Source organism: Micrasema longulum, unplaced genomic scaffold, assembly GCF_059751315.1.
Source record: "Micrasema longulum isolate JH-2025_06_02 unplaced genomic scaffold, ASM5975131v1 h1tg002547l, whole genome shotgun sequence".
NCBI lineage: Eukaryota > Metazoa > Arthropoda > Insecta > Trichoptera > Brachycentridae > Micrasema > Micrasema longulum.
In genome coordinates, this window is record NW_028279686.1 from 23817 (window position 1) to 48262 (window position 24446).

The following is a 24446-nucleotide window of genomic DNA, read 5'->3' on the forward strand; positions in this document are numbered from 1 at the left end:
GAGGGCTGAGGGGTTGAAATTCGATAATTTGCGCTTCTAAATTTAGACAGGAGTGGGCTATAGGAATATTGTTAAATAATTATCTATTACCCTACCAACAAACATCAAACCTGCGTTCTACACAACTATCGGGTTTTCTTATAGGGGCGCTCGAACATTGACAGAGTATAGCTGTCATGCATAGAATTAAGAATAGTCCAGAAACCGCATACGCACATCAAACGGAAGGCGACTAAACTACTCTTAAAGGAGTAGTTTTACGTTTTGACCCATTAGTTTCTTTGTAGACGTTGCTTAGTACACAACTCCCGATTTGAATTCAACTATGCTGTGTTGTGACATTCTCAAGTGTAGAAATGCTGCTGGGATCAACAAGAAACAGAATGCATGTGTAAGTAGCGAATGCACGTATAAGTAGCGAATGCATGTATAAGTAGCTAATGCATTACTAAAAAAAATTTTTTTTTTCCACCTGTCAGATTGTCAAAGAAAACAAAATGGACATTTTGTTAGTGTTGCCAGGGTAGTCAATTTTTTACGCTACTTTTCATCAAATATTATTTCAAATAACATAAAAATATCAGTTTTATGTAAAATAAAATCTGTTTTATATTTAAAGTTTAAAGTTCATTAATTCAATTACTTTTATTAAATGACCCTTTACTTATCTAGTCTGTTGTGTCAATCAATGTTTTGCGTGTACAATAAAATTTTAGAGAAATTAACGAATTGCTTATTTTAAAAAATATAACTATTTTACATTTGTGTTTTTGGTTATATTTTTCGCGATCTAGCAACATTATGTGGCGACTATATGCATGCGCGCGGCGTAAGTGGGGCAAAGTGGGGGAATTTTTGGGCACAGTCCGATGTATTCAAATATGATTCTTCGCTCCTTCTGGACTATTCTTAATTCTATGCGGTCATGTTGGTTTACCTACAGCTGTCAAATTTAGAGGTTGTAATAATTAATGTTGGGCAAATCATCATGGAAAGTAACAGTTGAGTTATCTGTGCAAATCATTGAACTTTACTATCAAAATTAGTGCTCAGTTCAGGGTACGTTCATTAGGGAAATAATCTTCAGCGATTTGGCCCATTTTGATCCATCAGCTGGGAATGCATCCAGAAAAAGCCACTGTTTGGGTGTGGATTTGCTCCGGCGGGGTCATTGGCCTGTACTACTTCCAAAATGATGCTGGCAATGCCATAACTGTCAACAGAGAGAGGTACAGGTCAATAATAACCAATTTTTGTGGCCTTAATTGAAAGATATGGATCTCATTGACATATGGTTTCATAAAGACAGTGCTACATGCCACACAACGCATACAACAATGGATCTTCCGCATGAATAAATTCGGCAGCATAGTTATCTTGCGTTTCGGCTACGTCAACTGGCCACCGAGAATGTGTGATTTAACGCCATTAAACTTTTTCTTGTGAGACTACGTTAAATCACTGGTCTATGCGAATAAGCCACGGACGTTTGATGCCTTAAACGTCAACATAAAAAATGCCATCAATGATATCAAGCCCAATTTATGTGGTTGTGTCATTGAAAATTGGACCTCTTAAATACGTGCTATCCAGCAAAACCGCGCTGGCCATTTGCCTAATATCATATTCCATTTATAGTGTAATTGAATACTCTTTCAAATAAAATAAAAAATATAATATCTCACATACAACTTGTTTTATTTAAATTTAAAGTTCGAGTGGTTCTTAAATGGTTCTTTGAAAAAAAAAACAAATATCATAAATATACATTTTTAGAGCTGTGTTTCTGGAATTCGGCATTGGGGTGACGTTGTGTAGACCTTTTATGTATATTCTCCAGGTATTTGTCGGTCTCCAACAACGAGCTGCGCTGCCTCCCGGGGGCCCTGCTGCTCCTGCACCTGCAGCAGCTCGACATCTCCGGCAACGGGTTCCTCAACGCGGCCACCGCCTGCGCCCCCGCCCCGTTGTCCGGCGCGCGCCCCCTCGTACAGCTGGCCGCGGCCACTGCGCTGCGCCGCGCGCTGCCCTACTCGCGCGGAGCCCTGCCCCTCACGCTGGTGGCGCTGCTGGACGGCGCGGCGGGCTGCGCGGCGTGTGGCGCCCCCGTGCCCGAAGCGGGGGAGCCCGGTATACAGGTGCTGCCCCTCAGGTCCTGGTTCCCGAGCGTGACCCTGGACTGCGCCTTGGACTCCCTCGTGGCCTTCTCCTGTTTCAGCTGCTCGGCCGCCTGCTCCCGCATCACCGTCGGGAGACGCTTCTGATTTTATGCTATTTAGTAATAAATTTGTTTTCCCTCATACTGTTACTTTATTTTCCGTTTGATTTGCATAAAATACATCCGTGGAAACTAGCTGCCGTGCACATACGGACCGCGAGTACACTACATGACATGTGTAGTTCGCGAACGACCCGGTCATACTGACAAGGTCGGAAATATTTATTTATTCATATTTTTCTCTTACAAACTATAATTAATAATAAAATAATGTGACCTCACTGGGGTTACCCGTGCCGAGGACACTTAACAATATACTTTTTTTTAAATATTCTTACATTTGAGAATAAACAAAGACGACTAACCTTATAAACAGAGATAATTAACAAAATGTTCACACAGTTTTAAACACTTCGTATTTATGTTTATAATTAATTTATGTACATCTATATTATTTATATTACAAAACGCACAATGAAAAGAAGAAAAACCCATACACTAGTGGAGCAGTTGATTCAATATTGGTTTGGGTGAATGAGACAATCCATTTTACTTCTACCAGCTCCACTATTGAACTAGAGATATGTTTCTTTCATTTCGGTCAGTTAGTTCACGAACGAAAAGATCGCCGAACTAAATGAATTTTCGCGTCATTCGGATCTTTGTGTCATTCGGATCTTTTGAATCGTTCGTATCTTTTATATATCTAGCTCATTTAGTTCATTCGTTCGCTACGTCTGTATTCCGTGTCACCATACGGTATGCGTAGTTAGTAGATAGGTTAAGTACAGGTAAATTATTTAAGTTGAGGCGACGCATACATAGTCATTTGCTCTATCTATAAACATTTCCGAAGTGTACAAGTGTTTGTTTATTGAACACATAGGCCTAATTAACACAAATCCTTTTAATCCAAACAGCATGATAAAACTAGGGTGGATTGACATTTATTGTACTTTTTTGTATTTATTTAAAACGTGTTCAGGGGCTACTCTTGTAAACACTTTTACCCTATCATCGAAAAATATTTAAAAGAAGTAAAACAAAGTATACAGCTTAATATTTATACATGTAAAGAAATATTCTCTTTGTAAATAAACCCTACTAAAAATATTGAAATAATTAATATTTTTCCATACAAAACCAGCAATCATTTTTAAATTTTTTTAATATATATTATTTAATCATAATTCCCTTTCCGCATCTAATTGTGCATAGGACACTGCATTCAGCCCTACGGGAAATTGGATACAAAAATGTTTTCTTGCGCGCGGTAAAAATTAGAGCATTAAATTGTACTGTAAAATTTCTCAAAGATGTACGAAAAAAAAAAAAAAAATAAAAATGCACTACTTTGAATGACGTCACTGGTTCATATGAACCATGCAATGATATGAGAGCTTTGAAGGATATCTGGTTTGGTCACCGTAAATGAACCAATTGGAAGAACTGTCATAGAACAACGTAAGCAACCATTTGTTTTTTTTTAATAATTTATTTTGAAAAATTTTCTTCTTTTTAAATATTTTTTTAAATATGCTTATATGTCTTCTTGCCTATACTGATCATCGTGGTTTCGGATGTGACAGGGTTTAAAGAACACCCTGTACTTGCATTGGTAAAAATGCGTGATTTTGACTAAGCCACATTTTTACATTTTCAAGCAATAGTTTATAAATGCATTTCCAGCTCGATTTCAATAAAATTTCTGTGGATACTCTCAATTTGCGATGCGATGAATTCAAGATGCGATGATACAAATGATACGAAGATGCGAAAGATGCGAAGATATGATGACCTAAATGAGCCAAATGAGCAAAAGATACATTAGTTCGATTGGACTACTTAAAGGATTCGGTCACTTAAAAGATATAGATCAAGAGACACGTATCTTTTCAGTGACAGAGTCTTACCCACCTCTACTGCGTGATTGACCCATTTCACACCATGGCGAAAATCCACACTGCATGAAAAAATAACACGATTGATATTTCTTCTTTCTTTCCTTTATCACCTCCAGGAGACCAGTACTCTCGGCAGTTCCGCCAGATAAAGCTGAAATATGGACATCGACGGTCTTCAGAAAGGCGGGAGCCTGTAGGTGTGAAGAAAAGGCATCTGCAGCACGTGTCCTAGTCAGATCCACCGCTGCACCCTCAAAACGTTTGTTATAGGAGGTTGCTGCGTCCGTTTCCGGGCTTCTCGATTTTCTTTGGCAGAATTTTTACCTGGAAGAGGCGCTGAATAAATTTTAAATCAATACCATCATCATTCCCTTTCCCATAGGGCACTGCATTGGTACACCAATCGCAGCGTACCTTGATCATTTTTGTTACATGAAGGTAAGATGATCAGTCTTACGCTTCAGGTACCAGTCCAGGGACTATGAAATATTCTGGTGTGAAAACACCCTTTTGAATAAATATTTCATATTAACCCTGTCGGGAATCGAACTCGAGACCTCTTGCATGGTAGGCAAATGTGCTGACCATTACACCACGAGGCGGAATAAATACCAAGATATATTAAACTAGTAGACCCGACAGATGTTGTCCTGCTCGAACGTTTCATCGATACAAAAAGACTTTTCATCGATAAGTTGGTACCTAGGTAGTTGTTTATGGTTCAATTCCAAAACATATAATAATTTATTTTCAAATATTGAATTCTTTTTGCAAATGTCAAACTCGGCTCTTTTCACCAACAGGGGTGCACTTTGTTCATGAATGCGATTTTCATAAATGTATTGAATGTCAGGTAATATTATTTTAGCATTACCAAAAATCCAGTAAAAGGAAATAAATGGGAAGAAATTATGAGGAATATAAGAAAAGAATCTGATTGGGATCCATAAAAAGCGAATGTTGTTTGTAAACCGAAAATAATCCCACTGTACCCCAACTCGATTCCCATTTTCTAAAAGTGCGTTATTTAAAACTCGTTGAAAATGGCCCTCAAAATTAAATATTTGGGTAAATCATAAGAAAGCAAATATTAAAAAAAAAAAAAAAAATTTGCAATAACTTACTGTTCTTAAAAAAAATTTCATTAATTTTTGAAAAATATTTAAAAGTACACGAAAATAACATTTTTATATGTATTTATTTAATATGGAAAATATTTTCTTTACTAACTTTGTATACTTTGTGGAAATCTGTTATTAGTTCTGAGTTTATACACTATATAATATGTTTGTTTACTATAAATATGTATGTAGATCTGTTAGTTTCCCAAATAAAATAAAAAAATATTCTGCAAGACTAACAGCATGGCACAGAGCATACCCGCCTGGATATGAGCAATGTCCCGCAGTTCATCCACGCCATGGAGAAATGAAGAACAAAAGAGGGTGGCCTATAAAGAGACCACAGGGCGTGGTATTGCCCAGTCAGCCCGACTAGTCAGCTCGACGCAGTCAATCAGCTCCAGCATGTAGTTCAAGTGCAGCCGGTTCAACACATCTCTCCAGTACTCTCTCACGGACGTTACTATGCCCGTCATTTATTTGACAAAATATTTTACTTGTATTTAAATGTGAATAAATAGTAAATTCTACATACATACCTGTTTCTTCTGTCTACACTTTGACTGGTGTAGGACTCCTAAACACACACCCTCATTATTTACATTTAGTATCCTGGTGAAATTAATCTGACTGATTTATTTCCCCTACTTACTAGACAACGCCTGAATTTTTTATTTTTTTTTCATTTAAAGTATGTTTGTCAGTAACCTATCGAACCCGAGGCCTCTCGCATGTTAGTCAAACGCGCTGACCACTACACCACGAGGCAAATAATACATAAAATTTAAATCAATTTTTTTCGGCTTAGTTTAACAGTCTATTAACAAATAAAAAAATTGAAAAAACCGCTGAATTTCCTCATTGAATGCTGCTACCATAGAATTAAGAATAGTCCAGAAGGAGAAATAGAATCAAAGGGCCGGTTTTATAAACATCAAATCAAACTTCCGCAAGTGTAACGAACAGTTAGCCGTTCGTTGCGATAACCGACGGTTTTGTGTTCTATAAACCATTTTTGTGCGCTTTGAGAGTGGTGTAGTCGGGCCGTAGCGCACCGGAGCGGCGCTCCGGCACTTTTTATCTGAGCGGAGCGGCGCTCCGGCTCTGGTCAGGAACAGATAATACGTTTCAAAAAAATATCTACTTAAGTCTCTTCAAACAATTCGAAATAACTACAAACGTATTTATTGCCGATAACTGGCAAAAGTCTAAACTTGTGTCTCCCCCCTTCCCCCTCCCACTTCACCGTGGGTGGTGGCGGTGCGCTCCGGTACTTTTTTTATTTAGGACTACTCCACTTTTGAGACGATTGATGCCATAAAAGAGAATTCGCTGCGAGAGCTAAATGCCATACCTTTGCAGGCGTATGAAAAGTGCATAGACAATTGGATTAAGCGTTGGCATCAACGTATCGCCGCAAATAGCGAGTATTTTAAAGGGGATAATATTATTTTTTTATTGAAATATACAATTTTGCGTATTTTTACTGAATTCCCGTTTATTTTTTATCGTAAGGTATGTTCCCATATGCGTGCATTTCTTACAACATCGATGTTAGTCCGATTGCTTGACACCAGGCGGTATATAAAAATGATAGAATTATGAAATTCGCGAGGCGTGTCACGTGACACTTAAGCTAGGAATAGCCCGTAGCAGATACTTGACAGAAAACTTAAAACAATTAGAAATTAATTAAAGGTCTGTCACAAAACTAATTTATAGCAACGACAGACCAATTAATTAAATGCGACGTTGTTTTGGGATATAGTATAGGTACTATTAGTAAGTTCGTTCCGTGTAATTATTTTCATTGATCAACGCGCGTTCAACAATGAGATTTATGGATTTTATTATTTACTGAAGCGAGTACTAACAATTGACAGAATTAAAGGTCACGACGGACCACAGTATTAATTTATACCTACGTCATAATATCGGCATTATACTTTGAAATGTAAACAGCTTAAAACTTTTCTTCCAACAGTAGTTGATCTAGCGAAGGTTAGTTATTCGATATTCAATGAAGTGAAATAAGAATAGGAGAGAAAATAAGCATTCATGTAAATATTGAAAGGGCGGAGTTCTTTGTGGATAAGTTTCAGGCTTACCGGAACAAAGGATTTATATTATGACTCTTGGTATACTGTTCGAGTATAGATATTGGTATGTTCAAATATTACCCGGAATTTGTAATTCAAAAGAACCGCGTTCAATACATTGCAATTTTTTTTAAGGTCATAGACATGCGTGTCAATTTTTAGTGCGATCTGTAATGTAGGTTGCTTGTGATCTGTAATATGGGGTTCGAACCGTCAGTAGGGTCGCAGTGAGTCACATCTTGCTGGAATGTGTGATTCTATAAAATGCTACGAACGCCCAGTCGCATTCCACCGGCAACACTACTGACTAGTCCTACTCGTTAGCGTCCACGTCGCGAACCCCGGGAAATGGGATCACACTCATAACGGTGTGATCACAGCAGATAACGAGAGGAATGCGAGTTTCTGGCCCCTCCAAACCAGATCCAACCAGCTAAGGGAAGGTAACCCCGACAGAAAAATCCACCATAGAAGGCAACGGGAAACCACTCTGGTCATATTTTCCCAGGAATCACTATGGCGAGTACATCCAACAAGCAGTTGTCCTGGCCTCGGAGTAGCGCCAAGGACCAAGATGCTTTCGCTGTAGTGATCGTCAGCATCGGGGGGCAAGTAGAAGAATGTAGTCAATCTGTCGAGTAATCTGCGAATTTCACTGTCAAAATTAATGGAGTAAATAATTTGCCTTAAATTTTCCCTTTCCAACAAATTTTCGTGTTCAAACGCATTGAAAATTTTACAAAAAGCCTATGCGGAGTCTACTTTATCTAAAACACAGGCATAGGAGTGGTATAAAGAGGGCTAAAAAGTGGATTAAGACTTGCCTCATCTCCGTCGAAGAAAACATAAAAAAGTTAAGAAAATAGTTCTTGAAGATCGACGAGTAACTATACGAGAGTTAGCTGCCGACCTTGAGATAATCAGTGCACAGTATTATACACGATGTTTTGGACATTTGACGTGTTGCGATGCGGCTTGCGCGAAGGTTGCTTGATTTTCTTCAAAAAAATCAACGCAAATCTGTCGCTCAAGAGATACTTTCTATGGATGATACCGCTATTCAGTGCATCATTGCGGGTGATGAGACGTGAGTATATAAATATTTCGGAGAGGCGCTTGTCAACTGAGCCGAAACCCGAAAAAACCACGCCAAGACGCTCAAAAATCAAAGTGTTGACCGTTTTCTTCAATTATCGTGGTGTTTTTCACTTTGGAGTTCCTTCCAACAGGTCAGGCAGTAAATACGGAATCCTATTTAAACGTATGAAGCGTTTTATGGAAAATATTCGCCAAAAAAGACCAGATTTATGGAAAGGTAACTCTCGTTTTTTGCATTACATGCGCCGTGTCACACATCTCTCCTTGCACGCAATTATTTGGAAAAAACAACGAAAAAATAATTTCGCAAGCACCGTATTTACATGGTTTGGCTCCGTGTGACATTTTACTGTTTCCTAAACTCAAATTACCACTTCGCGGAAATCATTTTGACTTGATCGCGGTGAAAAAAGAAAATTCGCAGAGGGATCTGAAAGCCATTCCGGAATCGGCCTACGAGAAGTGCTATGAAAATTGAAAAATAAGTTAGCATATGTGAACTCTAATGGTGATTACTTTGGACGGGATAAAATAAATATTGATTATTGGTTATTTTACTAATTCCAGGTCATATTTAAACATTGTATAGGTGCTGTAATATTTATTACATATATTGTGTTATTTATTTTAACCAATGACGTATACGTCAGTGATTTTAACCGCCTAATCTGGGATAGGTACCTACATATTATAAAAATAAATAGTAGTTACGCGTGAATGTTTACTGCCATTTATGTGTTTTGGTTGTCGGCTTTTCCTTGAGAAGTAGGAACCTGAGCAGCCTGGCAGTACCTACCGCATTGCAACAATTCACAAATTCCACATTCAAATATAAAACTGACTTCTGTATTTTTCCTAAAAACAAATGTAAAATGTCTTCTGTGATCCGCACGATAAACTAACAACGAAAAAATCATATTCCTACCGCTATCATAAAAAGTTACCGCTTAAGTGTCTACATTATTATCATCACCGCATCCAATATCCAAAAATCCTGATACACAAAGCCGAATAAAGAAAGAACCTAAAATCCGCATCATTCCCGCATTATAATATTTGGTGGAGCGAGGGGGAACACTTCAACACAGGTGAGTCGATTTCTATTGCATATTAAGTGGCAGTAAACGTCCTTAGTAACGTGTGTGTTGGCTGACCTTGTTGGACCATCTTGGATCAGTTCATGCGCTCTCTAAGCTATCGAGGAAATAATTTTCGCGCCTCTCTCTCGCGTCACCAAATAGTATCATTAATTGTTTAATTTAAGTAGGCAATGAATGTACGTTTTCGCTGTTTGGTTCTGTAACGAACTTATTATTATTTTTTTAATACTTTACATACAATTTATTTACATATAATATTGCCTTAAAGCAATTTTTTCCTACCTACCCAAACCGTTCAGTTTAAGAAAATTACCAGTACATGGACATTTTCTAAGGTATTAACACTAGATTTTATAGTTTTATACAAAATGAACTAAAAAAATATATGACATTATACTATGAAGCGTGGAGAGGAGATGGGAAGGAAAGAAGAAGGAGAAAAGAATAACTCAATTAAGATAGTGAAATTTCAATCTTGATTTAAATGTAGAAATAAAGAAGGGGCGTGCCTTTAACATTAGTGGGTAGATTATTTCACAATCGAGCAGCTAAAACTGTGAAAGAGGAGGCAAGAAAATTAGAGCGGTGAAACGGTATTAAAAGGGTTCTCTCGTTACTAGAACGAAGAAATAGTCCATGTTGTGATAGAGGTTGGAAGAGCTCTCTCAGATAAACAGGCGAAGTGGGATTATTAAAAATATTGTGAAGGCTGAGCCAGTGTAGTTGCGTGCGATATTCGGTTATGTGGTCGAATTTGCGAAGAATAAAGATAAAACGTGTACAAACATTTTGCAATCGTTCCAATATATGAGAATGAATTTGCACGGAGGAATGGATCTTCTCAATAAAATAATATCCAGTCGTTATTATTCATATAACGTATAGAGTAATGGTAATCTTACTAAGCGTTCTTCAATATGGTTTCATTGTACCATTGAGGTTTCAATATACATCTACGATACATCAGGCGATCGGAGTCCGATTGACAGAAATTTTTCATTGGAATAATTTAGTTAACATTTCTCTCTCCGCAACTGACGAAGTTCCCTAGGATTCTACGGCAGCTGCAGACTGAGAATGGGCTTTTGGATCCCCTAAATACAATATATTTTACTGTTTGACTGACAGACTACATTCCGTGTATAAAAATAATCAAGATAAGTTTTAGTGGGCAAAGAGGATATAACGCTATATCACTCTATTTTTGCGTGCAGATATAGCTTCCTCTATATTCGTTCATCTTCTGATGCACGCGCGCTAATCATTCCAACTTGACCGTCCATCTTCAAGTATTTGTTGGATTTGTAATTTTTTTATTTTGGTTCATAAACAATAAACAATACATATGACATTGGTATAATAATCATAAATTGTTATTTTAGATATTGTTCATCAATTATACGTGAACACAGCATGCATAAAAATAGAAAAAAAGTTAATAGTGGATATTATTTTTATTTTTGATGTTTGAAGCACTTACTTTGTGGAACATTATTATTTAATATATTAAAATAAAATAAAATCGCTTTGTTTTTATTAAATATTGGAGATTAGAAAGGCTGTAAATAAAACTTTTAATATTCAAATAAATCTTAGTAATAGTCCTTAAATCCACACACAAACCCCCTCTCTTCTCTACTCCCATAGCCACGCCCACTCTACCCTCACTGTGAAAAATTTATATATGTTATGTTAGTTTGTAATTAACCCTAAAGAAGGCGTAGTATTGCCGAAACTAGTTGGTTGTCAAATTATAAAAATATAAGTGGTACATAAAAACAAAGTTATTTTATTTTATTTTAAAATATTAGATATTTTTTTAATTGGCTAGCTTAATTGAATTCTATGATTGTTTTTAAAGTTATCACAATAAATTAATACCAACAGATTATTACAAATTATTTTACCTAACTAACATAAGTGACTATTTGATTTTATAAATTGCGTTACAGTTTTCCTATAATTATTTAATGTATCGTTAAAGATATCAATATCAGCATTACTTTCTCCATTATTATACAATCTTTACATAGTGATAATGCATTAAAGTGCGCCATATTATTTTTTTTAAATAATCAAAAAATATGACGCTAATGGTATTCTATTTTTTTCGTGTGACGTTGGAGAAATTTTCTTCAATACTTCAAAATATGCACATTTCGACACATTTCCCCTTATGGGACAAACGGCACGTATTAAGTTACCGCTCCATACTTGTACGCAATGTTTGTTAGAAGCGCACTCGGCTGGCATGACGTGTGACTTCGAATAAACTACGAAATGTCGATTATAAAATGTTTTTTTTTACCTAATTTGACGTTAAATCATCAGTGTGGCCATATGAACACACTTTGCTTCATACATATGAAGCAAAGTGTAGTCGCATTCAAAAAATAAAAATTCCCACTTTACGTAGAAATCTTCTCTACCCCCGCGAGAAGATTCGGAATAGCAACCCAGAACTGATTCACGGAGACCCTTCACAATAAAGCTTAACAGGTCGCAGTAACGTCAGGAGCTTGTATACCGCTGACCCCCATTTCGGAGAGTAAGGAAAAATAAGAAATACTTCATTAAAAAAGACGCAATTTAATTATCGACAATGGGTGCTTACTAAGTTTATTTATGGTAATTATTAGTATATAATTGTCGTTTATTATAGAAATAAAAGACGAGTGATACTTGAATCCACAAATTTGGAATATCGAGTGACTGGTTTTATCGCTTTCGCGACATCTTCAAGACTGGTATCTTTATTAAGGAGTTTAAAAAAAATAAAATATTTTAGCTGTTTTTTTTTCGATATACATAAGAGGTAAAACAGAGTATTAAAAAATCAAGGATAATTACATAGCAATGAAATACATATTAACAGTAAAAACAGTAAACAAAAATCCCACAAAGGCATGGCCTGTTCGTGGGTATACAAGAAATGTTTATGAATATTTGCTCCTATAATAAATGGACAGGTATAATATGTTTGTGTTATATAAGAAAGAGAAAAGAAAACATTCTGTAAAAGATTATAAGGTACTTTTTATTTTATAGTAATTAAAAAAGGAAATAAAAAATGTAAAAATATTCCTTATTATTAAAGGGCAACAAAATATATCATAGAAAAAAAGAGTTGATATCTTTAGTTTCAATCCAGTATAGTGCGTGTTTTTAAAAGACGGAAAATTTTAAAGGTTGAGATCAATGAAATATTATCAGTAAAAAAAGAATTAAATTTTTTTGGGCCCATAAAATATGCATGTCTCCTTGCTAGCCTCGTTTTACAATGTCGTATTTCTAGAACACGATTCCTTCTTAGAATTGATCTATTTGAATTACTTGTAAATACATTTTGGTTCTTAAATATATATTTTAAACATTGAGAACAATTTTGTTTTTTGTCTTATTTCTAAAAGTTTAACTTCTTGGAACAATTGGAAAGAGGAAAAGCGCGATTTTTGTTCTTACAAAACAAACATTTATACAAAACAAACATTTATACAAAACAGAGGTAAGGATAGAGAATTTCAAATTATATGAAAGTAAATTAAATAAAATTATATTTTTTTTGGTGTAATGGTTTAATGGCGCGTTTGCCTACCATGCAAGAGGTTTCGGGTTCGATTCCCGTCATGGTTGATATGAAATATTTTTCACAACTAGAATATTTCATAGTCTCTGGACTGGTACCTGAAGCGTAATACTGATCACCTTATCCTTATGTAACAAAATTGATTAATATACGCTGCGATTGGAGTACAAATCCAGTGCCCTATGCACCATTAGGTGCGGAAAGGGAATGATGACGATGATGAATTATTACCCCTATTAAAAATGTGGCCAAATTCGTTGTTAATTTTGTTACGTAGTCCACGCAGTATTTTTTCAAACTTTGACGTCACAGAATTAGATGATCATATCCCTCTCGTTCATTAGTAACTAAGCGCATCTACACGCTGGCCATTACGCAGGCGAATGCGCTGGCCGATACGCTGGCAGGCGTACAGGTGGGGGCATTAACTTGTGTCTGGCAGAACGCTGGTCATCGCGTCGACGCATTGGCCCAGATCTTACAACTTCGATTTAATGTAGATTTAATTTGCATGTTTAAAATACTTGATAGTTTATTTGATGTCCCGACTATTCTCCAAAAAATATCTCTTAATGTTCCTTCACGTAGACTCAGAAATAATGAAAATCAAGATCTAGATTATTTTGATTGTAAATTGATTTTTTTTTACAAATTGAGTGAAGAAATATTTCCAATAAGTTAATTTTATATTTGTAGAATTAACCTGGATTGCATAATGCCTGTCTAATGTATTTACTTGTCTTTGCTTTTCTTTATTGTATTGCTTCTATTATTTGTTACTGTATTTTTTTTTCGTTGTATGATTTGTTTAAATTTGGCATTGTCCGTAAAATCTATTGAAAAAAAAAAAAAAAAATTATTGCGCTTTGAACCGCCGGAGCGCACGCGATTTTCCGTGATTTTTCGCGTGTTTTTTCTTGGTTTACGACAATATGGCTGCCTGAAAATGAGCAACGAAAAAACTTTTAAAATTATGGAGTTACCATGGAAGAAACTGTTAATAAATTATATATCACCATTCCCCTTTTCGCGCTCCGTGGTGCATAGGGTACTGCATTGGTACACCAACCGAAGCACGTCTTGATTATTTTTGTTACATGAATGTAAGATGATCAGTATTATGCTTTAGGTGCCAGTCCAGGGACTATGAAATATTCTAATGTAAAAACACCTTCTCAAACAAATGTTTCATGTCAACCGTATCGGGAATCGAACCTGAGACCTTAGTCCACCTTTACGGTCCACTTTATTTTTACAATTTTATTTTTTTTAAAGCCAATCAACAGGCTTAAGTAGGGCCTAATAAATTGACATCAATGAGTAATAGTTAATCTAAACAGTCTGAAAAACTTATTTAATTTACAAAATGTATAATTAACAAAAGGTATAAATATGGGATAATCTAGTGGCAAGTGTGACATCGCGAGTCAGGAGAGCCAACACCGCTTGCTTCTTAAATGCCTGCCTTTGCTGTAAGAACACATCGACAGTACCGTTTAGTGAGATTTCGTTCACTGTTCTGAGGATCCATCGCAGAGGGGAAAAAATCCGATGTTAGTTTTATAATTTCCCACAGTAAAGATGGGATTGGTATAATACGCAAGTTACGGTGGGATACATTAAGGTTTATCTGAGTAAGGATATCATGGGCATCAGTCGAAGGAATAACGAACACCTCTCTACACGCTTACCAGCGTATCAGCCAACGTATTGGCCAGCGTGTAGAGGCGCTTCTTTATAGGATTAGGCTATATGATAATATACCTGTCTCTGTTCTTCGTGATATTACAGCTATATTTGTCATTTCTGTCTCTTTTTCTCACGTAAAAATGCACGTATTCAAATATTTCACCTACTATTTTGTATGGACGTCTCGCTTCCACTCGCAAAATGTAACATGAAATTATCTTCTGTCTGTTTGTTTCGTGGAAAACCGATAAGTGGCGTCTCTTTCGTTCTACAGAATTATAATGAAAATACGTATATTGCGTCTCACTCTTACTTAAAGTCTGTCCGTGCTGAAGCTCTCGTATTTTGGAAAGCTTTGGCAAAAGTGAATAAGATGGAGTAAGTATTTAAAAAACATTTTGTAATTTGAATTAAATTGGGCCTTGTCATGGCGACTGCAGCAGCCTCCGAAACTCTACCGTGACTTCATTTCTAATATTATAATATTACCTATAAACAAATTAATCTACTCGCTCGCCGTGTCCCCTCAAGACCGACTAGACTCTGATATTTCCTATATTCGTATCATTAAAACTAATCATCGGAAACATTCTAGCATCCCTCGTATATGTGAAACATTTAAGGTGGTTCTAAACGCTTATATGAAACTTATTCATAGATGGCGCTTTTATAATTTTTTATTGAAAAATGCCACTTAAGCTAGGGTTTCCTAGGACAGCGGTGCCCGTATCTTAACGGCCGTAGTGAACGGTGATGCGGCGGACAGCCGTCGTAACAGTGACTAGAAAATGATTTTCTAGGAAAACGGTGTTAAATGGTGTTGATAACACCGTTTTCCTAGGAAACCACTCTCTAGTCCCCGTTACAACTGCTGTATACCGCATCACCGTTCACTACGGCCGTTAAGATACGGGCACCGCTGTCCTAGGAAACCCTAGCTTTAAACGTTTAATTTCAATGGAAATTTTACAAAACTTGGTTTGCGGAAACTTTACACTATATTTATTGTAACAAATAACAAAAAAATATAATTTAAGTCTATTTAACAAAATGGTGTACAAAACAAAAAAAAACTTAAAAATCACATTTTTCAACAAAAAATTATAGAATCTATGAATAATGAGTTTTATATTTTCGTTAAGAATCACCTTAACGAGAATTTGAATAGTAAAGATACATTTAACATATTATTGTTATCAAAAACAATTTTTACTTTGTGGTATGACATTTTACACTTATTTGTTTATAAATTTGTATAAACCACTTTAATTTTTTTTTCTATGATACATCGGCTTACTTCAATACCACTAAATAAAAATAATTTTGACTTAGAATTAAATACTATAAAGAGTATTGCTTTCAATAATAGCTATGAACCAAATTTAATTGACAATATTTTGAATAAAAAACTTAAATTAAACTATAGGAAAAAATACTAATACAGTTCCCAAAATATTTCCAATAAAAATGAGAACTGGCGTATAATTTTGTACATTAATTCATTTTCTAATAATATAGCACAAATTTTACCTGACAATATTAGGCCAGCTTTTTATACTAATAATAACATAGGTAAAATATTAACAAATTGTAAAGATAAGGACGATCAATTAAATCATTCGGGAATTTATAAATTAAATTGTTTAAATTGCCCAAATTTCTATATTGGAAAAACTTCACGTAAATTTAAAGTTAGAATCAAAGAACATATAATATGTCTGAGTAATAATAATTTTTCAGAATTCGCAAATCATCTTAAATCCGAAAATCATGAATTTAATCAAGAAACGTGTGTAGAAATTTTGCATGTCAATAAAAATGGTTTTCGTTTAGATAATTTAGAACGATTAGAAATTAGTAAAGCCATTAATCAAAAACTTCAAATAATAAATAATCAATTAAATTTAACTTCGAGTCCTCTTTTAAAACTATTCCCGTTATGATTTATTTTATCTTCTTTCTCTCTCTTTCTTTCAATTTTCTGTCTTTTTCAGACAATATTTTATTATATAAATAGCAACGCGTGTAATTATAAGTTAGTTAAATTCCTGACCGATCGGGTATCCGGCCTATCCGGCCTAATTTTACTATCCGGCATCCGGCGGATACCTCATATTCATTAACTGTGAAAATTGCACGAAATCAATGCCACTTAATTGATTTATCGGTATCGACCGCATTTGGGAAAAATGAAGTAACCCTCAGTATTTCAAAAATAGTTTTTTTTGCATACTTTTTTTTTCAGAGACGATGGGCCGGATACCCGGCTCTCCGGCTTAGGGGCTCGCCGAATATCCGGTATCCGGCCAGACCACAATCAGTTTCATCGTACTTATTAGTTATGTGCGAGCAGCCTTTGCTAGGGCAAACCTTCATGATAAATTATATTTATTACACATTTTACGTGGAATTGAGTTTTGTAACCAGGTAAACGCGCCAATCACTAAACTTATCTCTACTTTGTTTCTCTTTTTAGAATTCTTATCTGAGAGTTGCAATCGAGTCGAAAAAACTCGTCCAGGGTTTTGGTTCTATTTTACACACATATCTATACATATTCTTTAGCCGCCTGAACACGGAATAAAAAATAATATGTAGGTTAGTTAAAAAGCTACAGCAATAATAATACAACTTTATAAAATGTTATTTTAGCAAATATGCGTGTGTATTGAAATGTCAGAGCGCACTTGATACTTTTTATTTTTAACACCTAGAGATTTGGGATTTGGGCCTTTAAGCTTTAACATAGTGGGGTATATAAGACATTATATATGTTGTACGTACCAGTAGACGTATTTCGAGTAAAAAGAAAGGACCCGGCTCTACGTCGAATATTGCACAAGGTCCTGAAACTTTTAACACTTCGGCGCGTGTCCATTTGCGCCGTTTTCAGTGGGATCAAAACGTGCGGATCTGAAATCTACAACAAAACAAGCAGTCAGGAAAACTGCCGGCAACATGAATACTTATGTCAAAAATGCTGCCGCTTTCTTTCGATGTGAGGCGAGATGGGTGAAACCGTTTTGCGCGGTGGTGCATTATAATATTTTCCGAATGAAGCGGACAAAATGTCGTCAGTAGTTTTCGTGACATGAGAGCGATCGGTCGTTTGAACATAAGACGGTGTCCCGAGACATGCATCAACATGAACAACCTCAAAAGCACACGGCAAATGGTGAGTACTTTTCCAAACACACTTAGTAATAATCTCCGACGCAGAAAAGCGCAAAATTCAGGGCGATTTCCGCCATTTTAACGTGCGGCGTATGCGAGAAAATCGCTCCATTTTCGAGCCACGGCGATTTAAAATGCAAGCACCCCGTCACAAATATTGATATAATTATTAACAGTCGAAAGACGATTGCATTTTGCAAACAAAACATTGCTGATTACTTATCAAAGGGCGCGCTGAAGGCGCGTGTGTCCGGTGAAATGTGAGGTTATGTTTCATCCCTTACATTTTCACGGAGGAGGCTGCGTGCAAATCTATCCGGATTGTGTTAGTACAACACAAATCGTACATGTATTGCATAATTATTTTTCACGAATGCCGTAACGTAAAACGACGCAAGATATTGAGTTTAAAAAACTGTCGGACAAAAAGTCGCGCTAGCCGGTCGAGTGGACACTGTCACAAGTTATAACTCGTGACCTTCCTGTGGTGACTGTCACCGGACCGGTGACCGGTGACAGTTGACAGGTCGACTGGTGCGAGGTGAAAATATTCCCTCCATCCCGTGGGAATTGGGAGTAATTTTGCAACATTGTCAATCCATTTAATTGTTTCGGCTAATTGCGTTCATACAAATGCATTCATACGGATATTCGTTTTATTCAAATTAGAGTTCAAAATAATTGAAAGGTTTATTTTTATTATAGAACGCCATTTCACACAAAATTAATTGCAACATTTTTGGGAAGATAATTTTCAATATATGTATTTTTACATTTTATCATAAATACAGTGTTATGTTCACTTTACCCAGCTAACAAGGGTACATACCCCGTTCCCGGCTGGGCAATTACATTTTAATACATGATAATAGTTTACAAGTTAATAGAAAGCACAGACTAATAAAATATATACTTAATCGTATACATATTTTGATACATATACATACACGCATACACATATATACATACATACACATATATACACACACATATACATACATACACATATATACACACATATACATTTAAACATATTAATTTATTTGACGGACTTATTCAGTCCATTTTAATACTGGTAAATACAATTTCTTATAATAAATACAGGGACTTATAAAATAAAATACAACTAAATAAAATTAAAGCTAGGACAAAAAAAAATTACTACCTCAAGACAAGATCCGGTCTATCTTAGTAAATTTTTAAATCTATAGACTTACACCAAAAAAGTCCAGATCTTGTCTCGAGTTTACAATACGACACAATCGGGACATTGGTGCATGCGAGCCATAGTTTGTGCTGTGTTGATCGAGGAACAGCGCATTATTATTACATATATTATATAAATATATATACATATCTACATATATATGCATATATATATACACATGTACATACGCGCATACACATACATACATACATAAAACATATTTATTTTTTTATACCCAAATATTTAATTTTAGGGCCATTTTCAACGAGTTGGAAAGAACTCACTATTCGAAAATGGGAATTAAGTTAGAGTAGAGTGGGATTCGAACCATGGACCTTTGAGATGTGAGTCCGAGACACTAGCCACGGGACCACAACCTGATTATTTTGCACTTTTTGGACCCCTAAATCTTTTGCCGTAATCTTTTTCATTTTTTGAAAAAAATCGTTTATTCATTATTCCCTTTCCGCAACTTATGGTGCATAGAGCACTACATTGGTATACCAACTAAAAAAAATAAAATATTATGTACTTCAATCTTTTTTATAGTGTTTGTAATTTATATAGATACTGTAAAGTACTATGTTTTGTGTTTCTAATATTATGTTTTCTTACTATTTCGGATGTATTAACTACGTATGTATGATATTTATATTGTCAAAAAAATCTGTACGGTCCAAAATGAGGTTTTTTTTAAAACTCCTTGGAGTGGATATCTACTAAATGTATTATTTGTTTTATTAACAATAATATTTTTTTAAAAAGCAGCGTACCTTAATCGTTTTTATAACATGAAGGTAAGATTATCAGTCCTTACGCTTCAAGTGCCTGTCTTGGGATTGCGAAATATTACATACTGTAAAAAACACCTATATAAATACATATTTCATATCAACCATGCCGGGAATTGAAAAAACATAGCTGCAAAATGACTTTCATAGTGTTGTAATGTCGAGATCCGTATATTTTGCAGGGCTGAGATATGCATTATCGACAAAATCAAGAAAGCTGCGCGCTGGTTTGGAAATGTAGAGCGAACGAATAAATATATTTACAATGCGAATGTTGATAAAGTTGAGAAAGACATGGCATGACTTAATTCAACGAATACTTGAAGATGGACATGTCAAAAGTAGGAATAATCGGCGTGCATGCATGAGAAGATGTATGAATGTAGAGGAAGCGAGGTCTGTATGCCAAGATAGAGTGATATGGCGTTCTATCCTCTCTGCCTAGCCCTACGGGGAAGCGGCGAGATGGTTTGTTTGTTTGTTTATCAATGAGCCTGTTTTTTTTTTTCGAATCGTGGTTTTATTTTTGAAACGCTAATAATCAAATTATTTTATGATTTGAATCGACTTACTTCTCTTTTTAGATTTTATGTTCAATATTGAAGAGAACGTTAGTTCACATAGATAAGATGTGGCGAATGGCGCCTTATAATTTCGATGCTTCCCTTAACAGGGTACGCATTTTAATGGGAAGCTAAAATTTATCTGCAATTTTATCGACAAAGTAAAATTAAGTTTCCTGTATGGAAAATAGAAAATGTTTAATTTTTTTTTTCTAAACATGTTTAATTACAGGTTACCGACGAAGATACTTTGAATTCTCATACAAATATATACATTTTTGTACATAAATATCGATGTTACTTTATACCGTCTCGATATGCATCGATGAAGATAGCGTTCATAATCGCGGCCCAGCTCTGAATGTTTTATTTTCTCTTCACACAAAAGACGTCAATCTTATACGATTAAATTTTATTAAATGTTCTAGCATCCCTCGAATATGTGAAACATTTAACGAGAATTTCGATAGTCTAGATATATTTAACACTTTATATAATTAGAACAGAGGAGAACTAGCAAGCTTGATTTAGAATAACAGTGAACAGACATTTTATAGATTTATGTACAATATTTATAAAGGCGGGTATATTTTCTTAAAACAGTTTTTTCCTATCCAACCCGCCAACCCGTTTAGTTTGAGAAAACCCATTTTAAATGATCAAGATCTGGGTGAAAATTATTTCTGAAAGTTTAACCTTCTTCTTCTTCTCGGTTAAGATCGATTAATTTGGTATCAGCTAAAAGCTAACTCTAGAGGCTTTGAATTTCAGCTGTTCTTCCCTTGGTGGTCTTCCGGGCAGACAGCAAACAGCCGGGATTTCGTAGGCAATGGTATAGGGGATTTTGGAGCTGTCCATTAATGGAATTATTGACGTAATCTCTCCATAATCTATTGCACTGGGTATCGCAAATCCGTCTAACTTCTTGATTCTAGATTCTGCCTCTTTTGGGTTTCCCTGCGACTGCCTTTAGTACTTTCATCTCTAACGTTCTGAGCAGATATTTGGTTTTTCTATTTAGTTTTTCTACTTGGTTTTTCGTATTTTTTATTTTCTCTCTATCTATCCTCGCCTCTGTTGTATACACCATGATTTGGTCTGACACACGTTTTGTTTATCCGAATTAAGTTTCCAATAATCATGTGTTCATTGTACTATACGACATTTCTTAGGCATCCGGATGTTTACTTACTGAGATGGATATGTTTTCATCATCACTATGGCAGCATCATCTGCATGGCATGTGATGTTAATGACCTTATCTCCCTTAGTAGATTCACTACTTTTTTTTATTCTTAAAAACGTTTTTATTTATTTATTAATTCTGCTTGTTTAAGAAAAGGATTTAGGCGTATATATTGTAGTGCTATATTTAGTTATAAACTTGCTTAGTTTCTTTGTTGTTCTCAATATGTGTTATTTTCTAAATGTTAATATTATTTATGTTCCGAATTGAGTTGTTGTAACTCCCGGGAATGTAATTCAACGTATTATACTTGTAAAATACTTTGTGTTAAATGATTTATAAATAATAAAAAAATATTTAAAAAATGAATATATTGTACATATAATAATTTATATTTTATACAATTTATAAAGTTTTATTGAAATAAGATAGTTGAAGTAACGTTAAAAAAAACTGATACAGTATTTGAAAAAACAAAAATGTACCTTTAGGAAGGAAAAAAGGAGAAGAAAAATGGAAAGGAAAAACTAATATTTTAGTCCTGATTTAACATTAAACAATAAAAATGAGGACGTCTCTGACATCCGACGGTAGATTATTTGACTTAAAAGGCTCTTTCAGATAAATTGACGAAACGAAACTATTTTAAATATTGTGAAATAGCGATAGAATGTGAAATTAACAGTTTTTTCATTTGTTTTTTTTTGCACTACAACAGGCCAGGAGGCCCAATTACAGTGGTAAATTACATCACAGAACACCCAGGCTTGAGAAAAATCACATTGTTTTTTTTTGTGTTCTCACTGGGAATCGAACCCAGAACCTTCCGTGTGTGAGTCAAGTGTTTTGACCACTACACCACGGAGGCCGATTTTTGTTGTATAAAGATTATTTATTTAGGCTCCATAAGCATATTTAAACCCCCGAATGTGGACAGGTCTGATGATGACCTCTAAAGCAAAATGTTCAGAAAGGAGCTTACATCCACCGTCTCGTATTACCAATAAGGGTGGATTATTCGACGGGGTAGTTTGGTGGTGCATTTTTATGTATTTGAGGTAAGGTTGTTGCTTAATAATTTAGCCACAGAATTTAGTCACTCAAAGTAAAGCTCCGATAATGTAATTTACAAAAATCTCATAATGTTCTTATTTTTTTACACCGCAACAGGCAAGAAGGCCCAAATTCAGTGGCAAATTACAGCACCGAAAACCCTGACTTGAGAAATATCATATTTTTATGTTCTCACTGGGAATCAAACCCGGAGTGGGTGAGTCGAGCATCTCAGTAATCACACCCGGAGGCCGTCAATATGTATTTTTAACGTTTCATTAAAATATCATTTAATGTTGTAATATTATTTAATATTTACTACTTCTCGCCTCGTCTTATTTGTACTTCTAGCGTGTGTAAGCGCCATCTTCATAAATCCATTAGACCTATTCGCGATAAACAAAAGTTGTACAATAGTTTTGGCACAAGACGTTTCAAGTTTCACAATATTGCGTACTTCTACTGAACTGAGACCGTTCAACTTAATCGCGCTACTAAATTAGATTCAATAATTAATAATCACGCGAATGTAAGTGTCGAACTCGTAAATCATATCTACTAAAAATACCGAGTTAGAAAATCCGTAACTTCTGGCCAATATTTCAAATGTCAATAAGTAATGGTATCAGAAATGAGAAAATTTGTTGAAAAAACAATCACAATTACAAATACACATTTTTTTTGTGTACCGTAAAACGGGGTTAAATTGCATCACTTTTTAATAACTTTTCAGCTATAATGATTTTTTTCATCGAGGAGATGAGTAGTGTTTTTGACAATAAATGTCATGGTTATATAATATATTTCCTTTACTTTTTTGTGGTTATAAGTATATTTTGTAGTTTCATATACAAGCTATAATTTTTTGGAAAATGATGCAAAGTAAGCCCTAGGGCGGGGTGACATTGCATCACTTTTTTATTCCTTCGGTATCTTAATAGATTCCTCATGGACATGGAAATATTAATATTAACATTTTTTGGTAAATTTAGTAAGAAATACTGGTATTATCAAATACATGACAAAATTCAACATACGAAACCACTTTACTCACCTTAGAATGATACACACTGTTGAAGATGTGATAATAATTACCTATAGAAATTATTCATAAAAACTGCACAACCAATCCAAACCGCTAATCGCTCAGTACTAAAGTACCATATTGAATGGAAAATAACCTTAGGTAAGAGTGAAAAGTGACATCCATTGAATATTTGGAGAAACAATGAGTTATTGTTAGTAGCAATGACAACAGGTGTCTCTAAAAACTTTTTTTTTTGATGCAATGTTACCCTTGATTGTGCAATTTAACCCCGTTTTACGGTATTTGTAATATTGAAATTACTCAGCTAGTGACGTTACAACTTCTAGCAGGTGAGATCTGATGATTGGTGAGTTGGCTTCCCGGAAACTGAAAATCTACCACCAAGCAGAGTTCAAAATTTGGCGATAGGGCTTTTGCAATAGCCGGACCTTTGGCGTGGAATGCTCTGCCTTCAGAAGTTCGAAATCCGTTTTCAGGAAAAATTAAAAACTTGTTTATTTGTGAAATCGTTTCCTGACTCAAAAAATTCCTACTTTTTAGATGTAATTTTTAGAAGTACCATATTGTGTGTATTACATGATTTGTAAAATTTGTCTGTAAGCAAATAGT

General features: G+C 35.1%; 2 protein-coding genes across 4 annotated transcripts in view; both read left to right on the forward strand.

The window, feature by feature from the left end:
* Lrr47 (Leucine-rich repeat 47) overlaps nt 1-24446 on the forward strand; it is a 38015-nt gene that overhangs the window by 3024 nt on the left and 10545 nt on the right. The window contains exon 4 of one of the 2 annotated variants that reach the window (XM_088240676.1): nt 1841-2289. In XM_088240676.1, the coding sequence (XP_088096802.1) occupies nt 1841-2264 (424 nt within the window). In that variant the 3' untranslated portion in view covers nt 2265-2289. Of the gene's footprint in view, nt 1-1840; nt 2301-24446 lie in introns of those variants that run through there. The other variant, XM_088240675.1, reaches the window with a different exon arrangement.
* Nucleotides 17892-24446, forward strand: part of sbm (L-type amino acid transporter sobremesa) — a 123638-nt gene continuing 117083 nt past the window's right edge. For both annotated transcript variants that reach the window (XM_088240669.1, XM_088240673.1), the window contains exon 1: nt 17892-17990. In XM_088240669.1, coding sequence (XP_088096795.1) covers nt 17951-17990 — 40 coding nt within the window. In that variant the 5' untranslated portion in view covers nt 17892-17950. The remainder of the gene's footprint in view (nt 17991-24446) is intronic.